Source organism: Anser cygnoides, chromosome 7 (assembly GCF_040182565.1).
Source record: "Anser cygnoides isolate HZ-2024a breed goose chromosome 7, Taihu_goose_T2T_genome, whole genome shotgun sequence".
NCBI lineage: Eukaryota > Metazoa > Chordata > Aves > Anseriformes > Anatidae > Anser > Anser cygnoides.
This window is the reverse complement of record NC_089879.1, coordinates 11,643,493-11,665,314: the sequence shown is the minus strand read 5'-3', so window position 1 is coordinate 11,665,314 and position 21,822 is coordinate 11,643,493. Positions and strand designations below refer to the sequence as shown.

Below are 21,822 nucleotides of genomic sequence, written 5' to 3'. Positions count from 1 at the left end.
ACTGTGCCACCCTTGGAAAAGAAATATTTTCAATCTCCTATGCCCCTCCTCTTCCTGAAAAAAGAGTTCTCAAAAAACACTGGTCAACTCTAATTTCAAGAACAGATGAAGCAACCCTTTAACATATAAATTTTGATAATTAGTATGCAAAACACTTTGCACTGTTAGCTTATGCCAGCCGAGATTCTGTCTACCAGGTGTTTTCAGATCTGCTTGCACACATTTGTGTGTGAGGGGAACCATTGATCAAAAAAGAACTGACAATGAAAAGTCTTTCAGAAAAAAATCCAAGTTACAGATACTTTTGAACAACTCTTTTCAATTCTAAACCTCCTTGTTAAGAGGTAAATATGTAAATAAATTCTGAAACAAATGCATAACACAGTCTATCAACCACATCTACCCTCACAAACGTGTGTTCTTACCCCATGGAGCACTCTCCCACCCCAGCTCGCTTATCTTAACAGCAGTGCAATTTGTCGTGAACCAGCAGTGCTGGCTGCTCAGTGCAAAGCCACTTTTAAATGCCTTTGCTACTTAGGGAAATTTTCAAAAATGACAGTGAAACGACATAGTGGAGATGAGCTATAGCTCAGCTTTTTACTTATGTTTTTTTTTTCTTGGCATGTCTTTGAGGAGAGGAGCAATTAGCCATTAAGAGCAGACATAGTCAGATGCACAAAAAAACCCTGGGCATTTTTCTTTTCCCTGAATGATGCCAAGATTCCTCTTTTGCCTTTAAAGGAAAATAGCCAAGACCACTGAGAAGGAAAACAGAACAGACACACAACCAGCTAAGCAATGCCTGGAGGGCAGCGATTATCTGCATCTGGAAAATGCAAGGTTTGGATCTCTATTTGCTCTTATCCTAAAGTGATGCAGGGGGGTTTGGAAGAGGGGGAATCATGAAGAAAAGGAGTTTCTTGTATGGGCTATTAGCCTAGCTAATGACATATCTTCAACACTTCACTCAGTCAGTTTAAACTAGGTTTATTATGATCTATGATGCCTTCAAGGAGCTCTGGTATTTAAAATATATTTTGGGACCAAGGCGGTGGGATGGGCACTTCTGAAGAAGCACAGCTGTAAGAGAGGCCGGAAAGAGAAGAATATTCTGAGCAACATAAAAGTCCTAATAACAGTGGGTAGCACTTAAGAACACCTCCAACACCAGTAGTGATGAGAACTGCCATTCTCCAGCTGTAGTTTGACAGTTCAAGTGAAATAATTTGGGAAAGGATCCAAATTCCTACTGTGTATGTGCTCATCACAGCACAGATTGTTAGTCAATGAAACCTTTGTTACCAAGTTGAAGCAAAGAATTAAAGGGACAATGAAGATAGTGACACCTTTCCCTGTAAAACTACTTGCAGGTGGCTGTCAGCACCTGAAAAAAAAGAGATGAGATGGAGGCTGAGCTTACTCTGTGATCACTGTGCTGTTAACACCTGAATGATTGCCTGCCTTCACACTTCTTACCCACCTGCCCTCACAGCAGAGTGTAGTGGGTCTTGATATGCCTTCTCAGTGTTGAAGCCTACAGTGGTCTGAGAAGAAGAGGCAGCTCCAGCCAAGGAGAACCTAACGTACCCTGCTACCTGCTGTATTCTCACTTACTGGGTGACTACTGGCAGCCTTTCACTCCTCTGTAACATGATGGTGACCTTTGTAATGTCCACTAATTTTCCTGGACTCAGACACTACCCATGAGCAGGCTGAAAAATATCATAGAATAATATAAAAATATAGATATATAATATAAAATAATATAAATATATATTATAAATTATAATTATAATTATAAATTTATAAATATAAAAATATAGAAAATATCATAGAATATCTGAGTTGGAAGGGACCCACAAGGATCATTGAGTCCAACTCCTGGGTTCCCAAAGAAAAAGTCAGATCACGTGTCTGAGAGAGTTTTCCACACACTTCTTGAATTCCATCAGGCTCAGTGCTGTGACCGCTTCCCTGGGGAGCCTGTTCCAGTGCCCAGCCACCTTCTTGGTGAGGAACCTTTTCCTGATATCCAGTCTGAAAAAGAAATATACAGTTCCTGCTGCCTGCTGGGCATGGGCTGGGCTGCACCATGGGAAGGCCGCAGTGAGCAGGCCAGGCCAGGCCGCAGCACCTGGCCAGGACATCTCCTCTCAGAACATCCATTTCAACTTTACAAAATTTCACCTAAGCTTCTAGCTACCTGAGAATGAAATTGAGACAGGAATTATGAAAAGGATTTTTTTTTTTTTTTTTTTTTTACTTCTGGAAGTTTTCTAACTCTTTGCTATGCTCATGAATAATTTTATCCAGAGAAAACAAAGCCACAGCCACTGGACATGAACTTCTTTTCTTATGGTGAAGAGAAGACTGCCTGAAGACCTGCCTGAAGAGAAGAACGTTGGACATGCTCTTGTTCATCCAGGCAGAAGGCTGTCAGTCTAGCTCAGAGAGATCCATTGTTCACTTGCATTGCAAAAACACCAAAGACAGACAAAAAAACATGCCCATATGTTAAGTGACTGAGACGATTACAGATTTTCACAGGCTGAAAGGGACAGAGGTTCTTCCACATGTTCAAACCTGTGTAGAACTTATCTTTAGTGCTCTACACCAATCATTAAGATGGAACATTTTATCAGGATTGAAACAATAACAAAGACTTGCATATAAGGAGTATTCATTGAAGGCAGTTGCTGTGAGCTAAGTACCTGCCTGACCCTCTGTACCTCCAAAAAATCACTTCTCCCATTACACAGTATCATTAATGTTTTCTGTGGTCACAGCCACCCTTGTACCTGGAAGACCCTTGGGAAAGAACCCACGTGGGGTAAAAGTCTGACCCAGAATGAGGAAATGTGGGCTAATTTCATTTTAGATTAAAATCAAGCTGGACTACAGCAGCCTTCAGTGTGAATGATTTGACAGATTACCGTGTAATATTTTATGACATTTAGGGATGGATTTTTCAAAAAGATGAGACATTTATTTTTTTCTGAGCTGTTGCATTTTAAAGAGAGAACAGCCCTTCTACTGTTTAGAATTGGAAAGCAGATAACCTAAAGATATGCTGTTTAGGACCTGGTGTTTTATTTGTTGGTGGTCGTTTTTTTGGTTGTTTTGTTGTTGTTTTGTTTTTTGAAACTGTCTTCCACCCCAGCAAAAAATGTTTTCTCATTATTATTCTGACAAATTCACTTCATAAAATATTAGTGCATCTAGCTTAGCAAACTTCTTTTTACTGAAAGACATGTTTTTCTGATCTCAAGTGGTATAGACTGTGCATCTCTCACAAGGCAGTAATGTACAAAAGCATATAGTATAACGTAGCACCTATTCATATAATTCCAAATAGAATCTATACATGCAGCTTTTACTGTGGCTGTAATTTAGATATATTGAATAATATAACCTTTTTATAGTGGGAGTCTATTTTTTATTATGCACATGAATTAACTATTAATAAAAATTGTTTGCACTTAAACAACACCTCACCTCCCAAAGAAACTCAAAACATTTCTCAGTGAAACAAATTTCTGTTTTGCAGAGGTCAAGAGCTAGCAGTTCTAGGTATAAAGCATCACTATAGCTTTTTCAAAATTATGAGGCAAATGGGGAAGCAAGTACAGAAATAAACCCAGATTACTTGAAGTCTAGGTTCTTAAAAATCTTTACATATCTTAAAGTCACCTCCCAACTGCTTTGAGGGTTAAGACTCCTACAAATATGAATATAATTCAGGTAACTCAAGTACTGATATTAACAGGCTTCAGCCATATAAGGAAAGCACTCCATTTTCATGACAGGCAGGTGTAATCTATATTAAAATCTATGCCCCTGTTGGTGGTAGCTGAATTAGCTGGAAAGCTAGCTTGGGCTGTGCCAGTCTGCCACTTGCCAGTGGCAAGATGGACATACCACAAAAACCTGAGCTTTGGCCATGTTGGCATCCTCCTTCTCAACCCACAATCAGTTCTGCAATGGAGGTGCCTGGGCAAGCTATGACTATAAACAGATTTGTTTATATCTATCCTCTCTTCAGTGAATCTGATAAAGAATCTAACACCTGGATCCTTCTGACTTAGCTCTATGAGACTACATTGCTGCATCTGCTCTCCAGAAGGTGAAAAACCAAGATAAACTCAAACTGCCTACAGGTTCTGCTGTATTGGTTGCAAACAGTATCAACATTCTCAGAGAATCACTTCATGGTTGACTTTTCTGATCAATATCGACCATACAGTGATGATTAGTCACATGCTATTAGCTAAGAAAATTCTCAGTGAAAGTTAGGGAATCCTGGGGCGCAAAGAAGTGGTTTATTTTCTCACAGAGTTTCTTTTTAGTGCACACTCAGCATGCTTGCAAATAACACATTTAGAGCCATCCTTACATATAAACATATACGTAGCATGATTTTAGGTTCTTGAATATTGCAGAAACATAGACTGAGCAGTGGACAAGTGTTGGAATCTGGAACACTCACAGAAATAACCTTGCCATCTGAGACATTTCTTAATCACCTCTCTAGTCATGACTATGCTAGTGCTTTGCAACATCTTTTCTTTTATTCCTAGCCCTTGTTTACAACATCTATAACTGCAGCCTTAATCTGAACAGCTAATGTCATGATCCTAATTACAGGACCAAGTAAACACAGGCAGGCTGACACAGCTAAAAAGCAATAATAAATACACATTTTTTTATTTTATGGCTTCTGATCTTGTGGGTCTCTGCTCTTATCAGTCAGTAGGAGAAAAATAAATGCCTTTTTTTTTTTTTTCCATTTTATTTAGAGGATGTGAGCTGCACAGATACTGTGGGAATGGTAGTTTATGTACATCCATCCAGTGAAGCTGGTAATCATTGCTCCAGGATTTATCTGTATGCCAAATTCACATCAGATGGTTTTCATTTCCTGTCCAAATTCTGCCTGTTGGACAACCATTTCAACTTTATTTTGTTGTAAAGAGGAAAAATTTATTGCAATATATGACCTGCATAACAGATAGCGAAAGGATCAGGGTTGCTCATCCGCCTAGATATGGTGACGTCAGTTGAGTTAATAGCGTATGTCTGCACTCACAGTAAGGTTAAAACTGCAGATACCCTTTTTGATTACCCAAAATTTGAATTAATACCTCATTGGGATGTACAGAGCAATTCACATATTTCAGAGTTATTTTTCAGGCTGCCTGCAGAATCAGGAAAATGGCACGTACACACCTAAGACATTTAAGAACACCTTAATGAAAATACTAGTTTTAATATTGTGGCATAACCTAGGTGCTGAGCCCAAACGTCTAGTATCTGCTGTGCCTACTGTCACAGTTTACCGTGTAAAGGCTGGGTGGGAGATTTCTCTAAGGCAACAGTCTCCAGAGAACCATTCCACACTGTCTTTTCTGACCTGTCAGAGAGAGCAGTAGCTTAGTATCAGAGAAAACAATGCGGAAGTGAAGCCAAAACCCAAACTTAGAATTATCGAGTTAGGGAGGCTTATTGAAGGTGAAGGCACTGCTCCTGTAATACAGATGTAATTACATGTTTTAAGCCAAACTCAAATTCTCTTTAGACACCAATAACTCCAGGACCAATGCTTCTCACCTCATAAAGCCTATGTCACATTTTGTTCTAGTAATGTTCATTAGAAAAGGGTTCTTGGCTCTATCTTATCTCTACCATCATCTACAATGGTTCTCTTCAGATGTGAAGGAAACTGTTTTAGCAAGTGCAAAGACTTCGTCTAGTTCTACCTCTTAGCCTTCTCAGGTAAGTCTCAATACTTCAGTTTCTCTTTATGCGGCTACAATGAATCAAGGTTGGTTGCTCTCCCTCCCCCATATAAAAAGACTTAATTAACTGGTGCTGCTTTCGATTTTTAATATTAGAGCATTATATGGCACAGATGATAATCTACCTCTTTATCATACAAACATAGTTGCCTCCTGCTGGCATCAGACATTAGAAGTTAGTATTCATCTCTAGGGGCTGGTCTCCTAAGTCATAATCTTTCGCTTACCACCTCTGATGGCCAAAAACAAAAAAAAAAAAAAGTAGGGATTTTAGTTTATCCCTAGGGAAATTTCAACTCTACTATAAAATACTTTTTTTTTTTTTTTCCTTTTCTGTATTTTTTATTTTTCCCATAATATATGAAATAGTATCTAGCAGAGCTTGACAAATCTGTTCATGCAGTTAATTCATCCTCCAGTTCAGGAAGTTTTATTCTTCCAGGTTTATTAGACATAAAAATTAATCTTGAGCCTGAATCACATCTAATACAACCTTCTCAAACTGGCAAAAGAAAACACACAAACAAAAAAGCATGTTAAAAGTCCAGAATGTTGTAAAGCACTGTCAGTATTTCCAGAGATTGGTAGCCTTGTTCTTGGAAAGATGGCGGAAAAGTGGTTCTCTGAAACTGCAGAGAAGTAGGACCATTCAGATGAAATGGTACACATGAAACCAACCAAATTGCACAAGCAACTCATTTTCTACATCATGAGACCTTGGACATCTACATCTTGGACCAAAGATGAAATATTTCTTTCATGGTTCCCTCTCAACAGTGAAGCTACTCAGTGGTTGTTGACAGACTCGGTTTATTTAAATCACATTTACTGGATTCTGGATTTAATTAAAAAAAAAAAAAAAGATCGTTTCAAGTCTGTGTAGGGAAGAAAATGCAATGATTCATCAAATTCCACTAAGCATTGTATAGGACCTGGAAAATCATTCTTCCTGTTTCTAGTTGTTCAAAGTGCCACAGAGTTTTGTAAGTAAAACAAAAATTAATTCTTGGTCTTAACCACACACATCCCTAGAACTATCTTTGTCTAAGTCACCAAGTGCAAGGTTATTTGGCACCAGCTGATAGCTGACTATCTGACTTGAACATAAAGGCACAGAAATCTCTGCACAAATGTCAACATTTTGTCCACTAACTTACTAAAAGATTAAGAGAAAAATATGTATTGAGAAATTCATAATCATTAGTAGTGAATAAGCAACACAAAACAAACTACCTTATGCTGAAAACAGGAAGCAAAAGGAAACAGAAGTTGCTTTATGGCTATCCAACAAGTTATTGGCAAGAATTATGGCTTACAGATATTTTACATGCAATTTTATTAGAAAGTTTAATTCTCTCATAATCAAACTTGTATAAACTGATATACATTAGATTTTCAGAATTCTTCATCATCAGAATGATTTAGAACCCTCTGGCAAACTTTATACACCGTACACCATTTATACACTGTAAGCCTATGTACAATGCTGGTTTTAAAATTGAATTGCCTTCTGTAATAAGCATCAAGAAAACAAATATGTTGAACGTACAAAGTTTGATACAACCTCAAAGATCTCAAACAAGAAGAGATGACAAAAAGCAGACACTTGAACTATTTTCAAAATCCTGATTAAAAAAAAAATACTTATTCTGACAGATGTTTGACTAGATATCCAAACATTTTCAAAGCAGAGAAAAACACCTCCATACTCTATCAGTAGCCACTCCTACCTCCATAAATTTCAACTAAAAGGAGAAACATATTCTGGGAAAGACCTAAGTTACAAAGTATAAAATAACAGCAAGAATTTTAACCATAACATGCAACTTTGCTGCTAGTAATGAGCATCACAGTGATCGTTTCTAGCAGTTTATAATACAAAGACAGCCTCTGTTGCTCAAGACACTTCGCAGGTTCACAGTTCTCCATGATTCTCCCCTTAACTTTCATAGCATAGTAAAGTACTAGCAAGGCCCACAGCACATTTGTCCTACAACTGCTGTCAAATTTGTGCTACAGAATAATTGGAGCACATTAGCTGAAGGAAGAAAACAAAAAGAAGAAGTAAGCAAGCAATGCCATCATGTGAAACATATCTATTATTTTCCTTGGATTTTTCTCATATTCCAACTGAAAACATTAGCTAAAAAGCTTCATAAAAAGTAAGTTTTCCCCAAAGTACATACACATATTTTGTAATTTTCATTTTTGTTATCTTTAACAAAGTTTCAGTAATAAATGAGATGAAAATCCAACTAGTTCTGTCTGGCAAAGAGCCACAGCTCCAATTACAGCAAGCACTATGGGAATAAAAGTAATAGATTTTAATTGGTGCCCTAGGGGAAAGGTCAGTCTCCTTGGAACAATGGGAGTCTTCAGTGGTAATTGACTGAATGCTCCTGTGAGAGCTTGTAAATGTCAGTAACACACTTGAAACAGCAGCAAAAGGAAAGGTTTAGCATCCTGGAACTTATGGAAGAGTTTCACTGGTGGACGTATTATAAAAAGAGGGTGGTGAAACACTTTAAATAAAGGACATGACTTGGAAGCTAGCTCTCATCTCCAAGGTTCAAAATGCCAGACATTTGAAAAGGCATGAGAGAAATTAATTCATTTTCAAGATAAGAAGGGAATATTTCAGGGCGCAGTGGTGTTAGACACACAGAGGTCTGGGGTAGCGGATGATTTGTGAACTTTGCCCAATGCTATATTGGATGATTGACTTCAGCTTTCTCTATTCCTTTGAAATGGTCTACCGCATATCTTCTCCCAGGCAGACTTAGAAAGATGTTTCCTTATTTCCTTTCTGTTCTTTAGTTGTGGTGAAGAGAGACCCCTTTTTTTTAGCATTACAAATGAAGGGTACAAACTTGCATGGATATTATGCAGCTAGGGATTCCCTGCCAGAAAGAAATGGTGTAAAAGGAGATCAGATTTTCCAGCATTGCATGAATTAGGAGAAAAGAGTTGTGTTGTGTTTTGTTGTTTTTTTTTTTTGTTTTTGTTATTATTATTATTTATTGGCTAAGTTTACAAAAAAAAAATCCTCTATTTAATTCCTGTCTTTGCATCTATTTTATATTTCATTGAATTTAGCAAAACATACACTTGTTCCTATTTATGAACTAGGATTAACAATATTTCTTCTCAAGTATGTACAAAGAACCCATAAATGACTGAGATTCTCAAGAATTAGGCAGAGAAACTGTTATATTTTCTTCCCTAAGAGATGCTGTCCTGCTGCCTTTGGTTCACCTGCAATTGTTCTTTAGTTTCTGGAAGCTGAACAACATTACATTAGGCAGGGCATATAGATATAGCGTGCATTTCTTTCCTAAATGCCAAAAACTAGGCATAGACTGCTGTCCTTTAAGTCTGTCATACTATTTCAATAATTATGTATCATTAGGAATAGGAATAAATCAAAGACAAACTGTGCACCAGACCCCCAAACACAAAATTGCTGTTCAAAGCAGAGGAAAAATCTCTACCTGCAAAGATCCTAAAATATGAGGAGGATAGAACAGACTTGGCTTGATGCAGAATGATGAGTAGCAATAATATGGTATTAAGTTCTCAGTCCTGCATGTCCATAAATAGCTGTAAACCCATTGTCATGCTTCTAGCCTATTAAGGAACTAATTCTAGTAGACTGCCTTCACTAGGAAGTTTCCGGAATAGGCAACATACTCAAGAGCAGAATTCACAGAAAGTACTGAACTAATGAGCAATCAGACATGGAACCCAGCGTCACACCATACACTCAAGGTTAAATCATTCCATGCTCTAGAATATATTCTGGCTAATTACAATAATGTTCAAATTTTGTGCAATTTGCTATATAAAGGAGCCCTAGAATAAGGAAAAGTGTTTTTTTTTTTGGTTGGTGGGTTTTGTGTTTGTTTTTTGTTGTTGTTGTTGTTTGTTTTTAATCTTGTTTGGTAAGGACACAATATAATTCTGAAGCACAAAAAAAAATCAGAAAATGACACAGTTTTGTCATTTTCTGATTTATTTTTTTTGTGTGTGTGTCACCCTATTGTCTGCTTTCTCTATCTGTATATTTTCTGTCTGTATTCAGATGAATGTATCTAAACAACGCAAATGTGAAAAAGTTATTGATATAGGCACAGGAGTGCCTCATCATTCAGCAGATGAGGCAAAACCATGAGAAATGCCTGCATACAGGGAGTTTGGGATGCAAAGACCATATTACCATTTACTCCCGGTTCCTTTGTGCATATTCCTGATGATTGTCCATTCAAGGGACTAAGGACAGAATGTTCTTGCTGCAACTAAATTGCTCAGCTGTCCTAAATTACGTCTAGAATCACTCTCCACTGATTTTTCCATTGCCATTTGTTGTCCACTGCATTCCTTTCTCATTCTCCTTATTTCCTCTGATGAAGAAATCAGGTATATAAAGTGGAGACTATGAATACTTTTTACATGTACATAGGACCAAGGCCTAAATTAGTATGTGCAGAGAATTCACAGTATTTTACTGTATTTAGACTGTTAAGGGTAGGCTTCTAACAATGACAGAATCAGCAAAGTGATTAAGAAAGTATTTTAAGTATCATTATCATTATAAATTCCCATTGTTTTCAATGGAATTTAAGAGTTGAAACATTTCAAAACAGTTATTATGGCTTTTCACCCCCCCCCCCCCCCCCCCCCCCCCCCAAAAAAAAAAAAATCCATTTAATATTTATCTCTTTAAGAGAGAAGAGACTTGGATGACCTGAACAGAAAGAAAAAAAAAAAAAGGTTTGAATAGAAATAAGTGCTTTCAATCAATGTGAAATTTCTCTTTCTCTAAATAGCAAAATCCATTATTCATAATGCTCTATATACAATAGAACACATTGTAAATTTGATTCATTCTTGTCAAATAGTGTGTTAATTTAAATGTTTCTTGCCTTTAAAATATTCTGCCTTTAAAATATTCTACCACCCTTTTTTTTTTTTTTTTTTTTCTCCAAACTACACTGGCAGTTTAAGAAAACAACATACTAGCTGTGTATTTGGAATACCTGTGAACACAACTCTCTGAGATTAATAGTACTTCTGAACATGGTAGTAGACTCCTCCACAGGAAAACGGGTAAACTGGTTATGTGCGAACTTTTAGGCTTTCGGACTGTACTCATCTGAAAGCTAAGTCATGGTAAACAAAGAAAATTTTGTGTGCTCATACCCCCAGCCTCTCTATGTCATTTTCTCCAAGATGTAGTAAACACTGTATTTTCCTTGCTCTTCACGTTATATGCCCTTCCTAAATCTTTTTATTCTTTTCTGGCTATTAATTAAAAAAGGTAGAGAAATGGAATAAGAAGATTTCAGAGAAAAAAAATATGGATTTAAAAAGAAGTACAGGGAAACAATCTGATTACAGTGCCTTATTTTTGGTAAATTTTAATCTTTGTAGCCTCTGTTCTGTGCTACCTTTGACTGAATTATTGCCATTTTCTCCAAGAAGCTTGGCCACTTCCAAAATGATCTCTTTGCTAATTCTCATGCTAGCTGCATAGAAACCAAATTCTACATTTTCTTAGCAATCAGAATACTTTCTAATTCCATCCATTAATCTTTGTCACCACACCCTTTACTCTGTATTTACCAGCATTTATCAATCAGAAGCTTCATAACAAAACGTGTTTTTTTCTTCTCTATTTTCTTTACTTTCTTCTCCTTATACTTCAAGCATAGCTAGACAGAAGGCATAACACTCCCATATACTGTGATTTAGTCATTCATTTCATCATAACAACACATGTAGACTACGAAAGGGGTGAGCAATTGCAATCATCTAGTGAACATGCATTACAGATTATACTATCTGCTAATTAACAAATACTACATATGACTTTATTGCAGGCTTGGCAAGGGAAGGTTGAGTTCAGAGCTCCCGTGGTGAATATTCATGTATAATGCATTTATTTGTTATTTTTCACAGCTCCAATCCTCAACACACCAGCCATCATATGATTATACCACAGTATCACAGTATTATTTCCTTTAAGCTCAACATCTGAAGTCATATAATAAGACAATTTCAACATTTAATGAACAAACAAGTATGTTCCTAATAGAAAACAGCAGTGAAATGATATAAAAGTGAGAATTAGATATCTATCTTTAACAGCTCAGAATCCAGAAGGCAAATGAAAACAACCTTACTGTATATATATTTTAGTCCAACTTCATGAGACTCTGAACAAGCTGATTTTTACCTGCTTGGGGCTAGTTTTTTCCATAGTGGAAAAAATAAAAAACAGTGTTAGGTGAACTGGCTTTTTCCTGGTTTAAACATCTTGTCTTACTTATACAAATGGACAGAGCTACAGGTTTGACAGTAAGATGTATCTGCTCTTTAGTTAGACGCTTACTTGCACTACCAGCAATCCCAGCTGCTGCTACGCAGCCTGCGACCAACAACTTACTTCTCTGCTCTCTAAACTGCTGTCATATATCCTCTCTTGCCAAAAGGGATATTGTCTGTTTCAGAATATTTGGTAAATTGCTGAGGAATTAAAAAGGGATCAAAGAACTGAGGGACATTCAGCAACAGATTATCTTGCATTAATTTTAACTGTCTGGTTTATAGAAAGCAGGGAATAGAGAAACAAGTCAGAATGGAAGTAACACCTTTGCAACCCTCCTCAGTCTGCGTGAATCTTAGCTCTAAAGATGAATTCTATGGCTCATAATTTTCTATCATTAGTTTTAACACTCAGCCTGTCCTTGGAGACTTCTGTGTGATACAACGTCATACTGTAGTACAACTTTGCGTGGGAAAATGTCAAAACTGCCACTATTTTTGATAGCCTTACAAGAGAAGCAGCAGAATAAATGGGCTTTGATTTCATTTCATATCCAAGAAGAGATATGAATGTAGAATAATGGTAAGGGCTTTGAATGTAATGGCTATTGTGAGAGCTGTCATATGCTGTAGGCATGAATCAGAAAGTTTGGTAGTGAATGATGCCAGACACTTCAAAAGTCAGAATATTCATTTTGAAAGATGAGATTCTACCTTCACTTTGTTAGCATGGATCAATTTGCTTGTTAATTATTGGTTTCCCATGAACTCAGTATTAAAGACTAACAATACAAGACCAGCTCTTCAGTCACTGCTGCTTTACAGATCTTCATTGACTTCAATGAAATCCTACTGATCTTCAGCTGCCTGAGATCATATCAAAAATATATGAGGAAAAATCTACATTTCCAAACTAGCAATTAAAAATATCTTGACTATCTTTTTTGTTTGTTTGTTTTGATATTGGTGGGCACAAAAGGCAAACTTCTGAAATAGAAGTCAAGTCTATTCTCATTCAATAGCAAGTGTGCACAAGTAGAAGCAGTGCACAGGTAGAAGTATTAATCTTGAGTCTACAGATATTACAAACTGAAGTGAAAATCCTGTGTGTTATCATAAGAATATAAGACCTTCTAGCAGTCACCAATCTTTTCCACAAAAATATCTTATTTGCATTAGCTTCATAAAATAAAATAAAATAAAATAAAAAAATAAAATACTGCAGCTTTTAACAGCAGTAGACTTAATCCATCCCTCTTGTGGAACTGCACAAAATGAAAAAATTCTTAATTTAGGGGTAAGGCATCCCTTCTTCTACGGAAAGTGATCTATTATGTGCACAGTCTTATCAGAAATCCACTGAACCACCACGACAGCCCAAAATAATTCTGAGCCATGTAGGTTCAGGATTTCAACTCTTTCTGATCAGGAGGTGAAATCTTAAACCAAAATTGTTGAATGAGATTACACAACTGTACTTGGAGAAAAGATATAAGCGAGAAAGAACCCATATTCTTCCATTAGAAGAGCACTGAAGAAAAGGCTCTGTATTGCTATCTAGCCCAAATAGCCTATCAGACCAGCAAAACCAGAGGATGATTCCCCGTCCATGCTCTTTTGAATCATTCCCTCTAAAATATTTTCTCTGAAGTAAAAGATGAGGCTACTAAGCATCATCTATAGTCATAGTGTAAGGACATTAAAAAAAAATTCAAGGGGGCTTCTACATATATCTTCTTATGCTATATGGATTTTATTCTAAACAAATTTTCATCTGATAACATTTATCTTTCAATCTGCAAAACACTTCAGTATAAGGTGGTTCCTCCCTTTAAGAGAAGATCTCTTTTAAGAAGATCTCATTTAAGAGAAGATCTCTTAAATATCCCATTGAAATCTCCTGTGGAATACATCATTAAGGAAAAATAAAATATTCACATCTGTAAGACAATGCCTTTTTGGTCCCTTATGACTGCCTCTTTCAAGGCTGCACTTACAGCCCACAGCTAATGAGTACCTTTCCTTCCAAATGAAAAAAAGAGCAACAGAATAATCGATTTTATCACCGCAAGAGCAGACTACAAGAGCACTTTGGGTTATTGGCATGACTGATCGACTGTAGACCCAGGGTCTCCCACTGCGCCTAATTTGCTAAGGACACCATCCCTTGACAGTCACAGGATCTGGCTCAGTCTGCAGTGAGTTGTGCTTTGAGCTCTGCTGAGCTCTAACCTCTCTGATACAAACTGGCCGTCTTTACACTAAGATTTACAGAGGCCTACAAGGACGACACAACTGGAAAGAACTGTATTTCCTTGAGCACAAAAATCAAGCATTGCCATCACATCAGTCTTCAGAAATTTTCCACAGGCGAGAGAGAAGATTTTGATCCTAATCTGATTTCAGCAACTGAAGGTATCAACTTCTAGAGAAAAAGCAATGACAGGTAGAACTCAGGTTCATCTCTATTGACAAAAATGTTTTCCCCAACGCTCAGAAGATCGGGTACAATGGCCAGCGCAAAGCACATAGCACTGGGTCTCAACTTTTAAACAACTATACAGTTGTAGTTTACATTGCAAAACTATAAACCTCCCTGAAGCAAATGAACTCTTCTAATAGCACAGGATAAAAAGTAGTGCTCAATCATTCACATTCAGGCTAGTATGGGTAAATCTTCTCCTGTCTTTCATGATTGACAGATAGAAAGATTTCATGAACTCTTCTCCCCTCTACCCACCCAACACTAGAAAGAACAGAAGGCTGGGGCCCCATTTCTTTAGTTTCCTTTCATTTAAAACTCATTAATAGAAATGAATTTGAAGCAGTTAGGGATCTAGTCGGAACTGAAACCCATGCAATTATATTTACAATAAATACCCGTTATCTTTGAGCTACACACACAACAGGGCAGTGTTTAACATGCTGTGATAAAGGTGTTAATCACAACACTAAGTATAAAAGAAGAGGAAGGCATCTGTAATCCATTCATCTTTTGAGAGAAAGAAAAGAGGACACTGTACTGCACAGCAATTATCCAAACAGTTGGAGGAATAAAGGGAAAATTCAAGGCAGGTCTGTAAAAAGAAGGAGAGAACACAAAACGAAAAACCTAACACAAACATTCAAACCTACAGGAAACGTCTGATGCACCAGTCCTGTTAACAGCATAAAGTTGTTGGCAGATATTATCACCCAGTATTTATTAATTAACTGGAGATATATGGGTGCAACGGGCTTGAAAGTACAAAGAACGAACAGACCGTGCTCTTTGCAGAGCCAGTTTGTGCAGTGTGCTGTATACAAGGATGCAGTGTCTACATGAGCCAGCAGAACATTGTTAGTCAAAGAAAACCTCTACGTAACCAGTTGTAAAGTGCCCCCCACCCACCCATACCCACTTTTATTTCCATAGCTATGATTTTCCATGTAATGCTTGAAAGCAACCTATTTGAAATGTTTTCATAAAGAAAGACCATAAAAACTTAGTGTGTGCAAATTTGTAGGAAAGCGAATGTCAAAGTTTTGCAACAGGATTTTCAAGTTATCAACATGGATTTCTAGTTTGTTTTACTTTTTAACCCACCAGTGCTTTATTCCCAAACAGTATTTCTTCATGTAGAAACCTATAAATCATTTTATATCCCTTCACAAAAGGTTGTATGCACCTAAAAAATAAACCAATGTTGACATACATAAGCCTAGGGATTTATTATACATTGGGGATTGTCTCTTTTGAAAACTTGTTGACAAATACTCAAACAACCACAATGTCTTTTGCAAGATCCATGTGTTATGATTTTTTTCTTCCCTGGTCTGTGACATCAATCATAGGGACAGTTAATACAGTAATTTAGTGGAAGGAGAGAATACTGAAAAACAGGGTTTCCACCTCTCTTATTGCCAGGGCTAATACATCACTATATTACTTACCATTTTCTGTAATTTCCTAAAGAAAATACTGTAATTCAGAAAAGTAACAAGTGACAGCCATAGGTCAGCAGCTTAAGTTGTAAATAACGGCTTTGTTCTCACTTGTATTTTCAGACCACCCCTTTGTAATATGACATTGCTTGCAGTGTCTGGTTAAAGGATTTAACTTCATGAATAAGGAGATAAAAATTGGAATATGAAAGCTTTTAGAAAGAAATTAGCAGTCATAGTGAGAAGCTCTGCAAATCATGTATATTTATAGGTACATATTTTTATAGGCAGAGCAGAGCAAAAAAAAAAGAAGTATAACAAACAATTTATTCAACTCATGTTCCATAATGTAAAAATCATTACAAATTCATGAACAAGTCTATTAATTATTTGAATAAATCTAATTACATGCATTCTATAGTTCTGTGTTCTAACTGCTCTGCTTTTCAAAGAACAGACAAGACTATGTACAAGATATACTTGGTTTCCTCATTGGAAGTAACTGGTCTTGAGTTAGCAAATTCAGCATTTTCCTTGTTTCAATGGGACTATTACTAAAAGTTAATCAAGTGCTAAAAGGACTTTTTTTTTTTTTCCAGTAAGAAGGCAGCATCAGTAAGTTAAGCACATGATGTCCCCCCTTGAATCACCACTGTAGCAAGATCTACCTGCAAGATAATAAATAGACTACCTATTTTTCACTGCTGAATAAGTCTTTTCTCTCTGCAAAGGAAAAGCCTCATGGAACAAAGAACATTGAATGTTGCAGGTGCAGTCGGAGAAAAATCACTTTCTACATATTACATATTTAGGGAGAACACTTTTACCATTTGCCCAGTGTTAACAACAGCGGTGTATAAACCCTTCATACCCACAAAATGTATATTATAAAATTCATATATTTTAGAGCACTTGAAACTCTGAATGAAAAAAAAAATGTCTGCAGCTAACCACTTGGCCCACAATAGTGAAACAAAATGCTACTTTCAGAATAGAGTTTCTCACAGCTATATCACAATTTCAGGAAAGGAAAAACAAAACAAAACAAGAAAAGGTCTTAGGATCCAGAGGTTTTAACTGAAAATGTTTTTGGTGTTAAAAGCTGTAAATGTTTCCCCATGCTTTCCATTCCATAGCAGGTATGATAAAGACCCTAAGGCTTCTAATATTTTTGCCTTCCGCTGCAAAAGCATTTTTAGTGTAGAAGTACTACATAGTTCTACATTCTCTTCCCCATGCTTTCTTAATCGTGGGAGATGAGCTAGGTGTTTAAAGCTAAATGTGTCCTGGAGGAACAATCTAATATTATACAGAAATAGACAGCATAAGCAGATCCTCCCGAAGTTCTCCATGCAGACCTAATTCTGCTCTTGCGCAAATAAGTTTTGTAAAATTCAGTCTTAGACCTTTACTAAGGTCTTTTCATCCCAGGTGTTGCAGCTTTCCTCTGGCACTGTCCCATATCAATTACAGGCCAACTTTAGTTCAGTCTGTTGCCAGAATGGGCAGTTCCACCCTTCCAAGTGAAACCTTTTCTTTTCATCTATTTGTTTTTTGAGCTGGAAAGGTATTAATTTTCAGGCAGGTTAGTCTTTGATCCAGCTCACCAGATGGCTACACAAACAAGTGTGGCAGTGTGAGGGAGGGAGCGGGAAGATGCAGCCAGAGGTGGTGAAGGATTTTCAGAGCCAGCATGAACTTAAGTTGTCCTAATATGCCTGCAAAACCCTTAGTTTCTGCTTAGGTTTTTCTGCACCACAATAGTTAAGGGATCATACAGATTTTGCCCAGCTAAAACACTTATTACTTCTTTTGGAGAACAGCATCATTGCTCTCCAACAAACATCAGGCATGATTATATGTAAACTTGCCACACTACAGTTTATGTGCCAGGAGATTATCCTTTCAAACCTCATACCTGAAAGACATTTGAGTGATTTGATAATTTTGTTATGCAGCTTCTAACGAAAAGCTTTAGACCTCTGTCATGGGTCAGTTGTAACGAGACACTATCCACTAACTTGGGAACATTTAATCCAATTTTCATCCTAAGACTTCACCTTGCAGTCAGTAGGAGAAAAGCAGGCAACACTTGGATGTGATTTGCCTCATCCTAGGGTCAATTTCTTAACAGGTCCAATGACTTACACCTAGAGGTGCCAGTTTCTTTTGAATAAAGAGTTAAACATGATCGACAAGAGAATAATGGTAGACATTGCCCTCTCTGTTAGGACAGGTCCTTCTGCTTTTCCTATTCTCTCTGAAAGTATAAGAAAATGTTTTAATGTGATGAAAATAACATCAGTAGTAAGCTTAGCTGCCCAAATATACAGTGCCTCCTTCGCTAATGAGTCTTCACTAGCATTTTCTGCTGAAGCAATGCAGTTCTTACTGGAACAATTCAAACTATGCACTAGGACAGAAAGCAAAAAAAAAAAATAAATAAAAAAAAATGACATTATCCAGGTTCATAACCCCTTTGGTAAAAGATAAAGCTGGAGTTTGGCCTTCTATACACTGAGTGTGCATAGTCCTATAGCTAAAAAGTTACAAGGATAATGATGTCACCACTACAATTTCTTTAATCATGCTTTGATTTTTTTTTTTTTTTTTTTTCCCCCACTGCACCAATATATGAGGAAATCTGAAATGAAATAACTAGTAATTTCAGGAAGGTTTAAGCTACTTTTTAACGTCCACACAAAAACACCAGTATTAATAATTGCTTATAATCAAATATGAGGTAACCCACATAACAAGAACCTTTAAACAATATCACTTCTACTGGCATATCCACATATAAGAATACAAGTCTTCATCATCATTGCACTGTGCTTCATCCCTTCGTATTGCATACCTCCAAATTACAAAAAAAAAAAAATGTCAAAAACGTACATCAGAGAAGGCATCGGTTTCCTTTTATGAATGTCAGCATTACAAATTCTTAGTAAATTGTTACTCAGCAGGGTGCTTGCATGATTAAAACCTTCTGGGCTTTGGAATGCATTTTCTCTGCAGGACTTAGTCAAATCCTGTTCAGTTCACTATTGGGAGTACTTAAAAGAAATAATGTTACATACAACCTGGTCACTGTAGATGCATTTCTGTCATTTTAATGAGTCTCTGTCAATTCCAGAAAAAATCACCACCAGGCAGAAGATAAGCAAACAATTAGATACACGATACCTATTACATCTATCCATTTAATGGTCATCTTCTGCTAATGTATATTCCCTGAAGTACACAGGTAGGTGGTATGGGTGGTCTAAACCAGCATATATTTTGGTAAATTTACATATTTTTTTCAAGGTCAGGGAGACAGAAAGAGAGTTTCTAGTCAGTAATAGTGGATATTGAAGAAACAGGAAGAGTTTACTAGGACAGAAGTCGCAGCAAAATAAAAATGAGTCAACCACATTATCACATACCTTACGTTTGTTTGTTGGACAAACATACAAGTAGCTCAAAATAGTCTTCAGGCCAACTTTATCATTCAGTTTCTCATATGTTGTCCCATAATCCGTTGACCTATAATTCAATAAGAGATTTCATAAGTATAAACACTTAATCACAAAACCACAAGTCACTTGGCGGCTTTTCAATGTAAGTTATGCTTTACATAGTAGAATGGCTCTCCAGAGCTTTTTGAATGATTCATGTAGTATATAATGATACTTAATTATATACACACAGCATCATGTGAGTGCTTACAATTTGCATTTAAATTAGATTAGGAAAAATTAAAACAGCATCTTCCCAAAGCATTTTAAAATAAACATGTACAATAAGAAATGATAAATTCTGCATATAGAAGATGATAATGATTGTCAGAAATACTAAATAGCAGACAGTAAGAGACTAGAGTTATCAGCTCAATGTATACTTCAAGCTTAGACTAAATTTTGCTAAGATAAGAGTCCTTTCTCAGCATAGTCTAATGTAGCCGCTTCAGTGGATTGTTCAGTTAAATTAGAGTTCAGTTTTCTATGAAAACCAGTGATGTGTTTTTGAAAAAACTAACCATACAAGCATTACAGCTATAATTTATGTAGTTTTGCTCACACAGACCAACAAAAAGTATGGACACATTTTATTCTTGCTTTAAGAACAATATTTTCCCCCCATTCAGCAGGGAAAATAATATATTTGTTATGAGAGTTGCCCATAGAGACTACACGGCTTGGGGAGGAACAAAAAAAATACAAACAAACAAGACTGTACAAAGTTCCCATAATATCTGTTCTGAACGCTTGACTGGAACCAAGATCAACTATCAGCAAAGTTTTTGTTCATTATGCAGCTCGTGCTTGCTTGAATGATGTCCTTATATCCGAGGAACTTAGAGAATCAGCCCAAGCGTAGTGCAGTTAGCCAAATTCACAAAGGTATTTAAAAAATACTTAATGCCTACCAAAGTACATTATCTTTTTATTTATTTGTTTGTTTTTAAGGCAGTGGCACAGGAATTAGATTTTTGGATTGGATCCCACATCTACAGCTGACTAAATTCATGCCATAGCTTCTGGGATTTCAGATTTTGTAATCAGTACACGAATAACACAAGAAGGCATCAGCTTGGACTTTCATCTGTTAAAACAAATTGCAACAAAATGTGAATTTGCATTAAAGCTGAGTCTTTGTATTTAGGAACTTTATCAAAGTATTTGCACGTGTCTCGTCTTTGTTCTGTAACAATTGGCCTGTGGTCTACAAAAGTGTTTTTTTCCTCCCCCTGCCTCTTGTAAACGTATGCTCCCATATAGGTGCATGACCTTTGTTGGTTAGAAGATTAATGCCAAGTTCTCATAAAGGGAAAGATCAATCAGAAGATAAGGTCATCCCTCTCAGGAGCACAGCTAAACTAACCCAGCTATTTCCTTGGTGGTGGGAGGAGGAGGACACTGCTACAGTTATTTCTATTACTGAATGTTTCAGAGACCTTCCTGTGTTAAGGGGAAGGGAGAGTGACCACAGCTTTGCCAAGGACTGCTGGTTCACTGTGGTAAGCCTCTCCATTTCACTGCCCTGCCTACTCAGAAATCGTTATTTCTGCATCAGAAGCAGGGCATGTTCTTGTGAATTTTAAGCTGATAAAGATTTATTAAAAAAAAAAAAAAAAAAAAAAGACTAAATCTGACCTGCTGAGTTAGGAAAAAAACTTATAAATGAAGGAATGCACCTCTTTAAACCAGTGACAGTGATTTCAAAATGGGACCCTTCAAAGAGGGGTAAGAATGAAGAAAACCTGACCCATAAAATTTGTTTGGAAATTGTTAAAGAACACCCCCACCACAATACAGCCAAACAGATGTTGAAGGCCTATTGCAAATAATAATCTTAGTCAGAAGTGCCAGCCCTTTCTTACTTCAAATCTCTAGGCAATTATTTTGCATTCACAGCTTTATTTACAGGTAATGCCATCTACAGATGGAAGTGTACGCTTCTGTCAACATCTATAAAAGCAACTGAAATGTTGGAAAACTTGGAAAACCATTTTTATTCTGTTGTTGTTTTTGCAGATGGACAAATATGCAAGTGATAAAAGGTGCTACTGTTAGATCTTGCTCACATCATCCTGTTCTAAATTAGTAATAGCCAGTCCTCCTACCTGCCCAGCTACAATCTGTTTTCTCTTACACCACTTTATAGTTACCCTTAGATTTAATAGACAGATAAATATCATACAACAGCAGATGGGTACCCAAAAGTGCTTTAACACAAAGAGGGGCAGTAGATGCACACACACACAGAACAGTGGAACAAAAGAATCATATAA

The 21,822-nt window shown here is 36.7% G+C and overlaps 1 protein-coding gene across 5 annotated transcripts in view; it reads right to left on the bottom strand.

The window, feature by feature from the left end:
- The window catches only part of SORCS1 (sortilin related VPS10 domain containing receptor 1), a 290,008-nt gene that overhangs the window by 146,259 nt on the left and 121,927 nt on the right, over positions 1-21,822 (bottom strand). For all 5 annotated transcript variants that reach the window (XM_067000355.1, XM_067000356.1, XM_067000357.1 and 2 more), the window contains exon 3: positions 19,475-19,574. In XM_067000355.1, the coding sequence (XP_066856456.1) occupies positions 19,475-19,574 (100 nt within the window). The remainder of the gene's footprint in view (positions 1-19,474; positions 19,575-21,822) is intronic.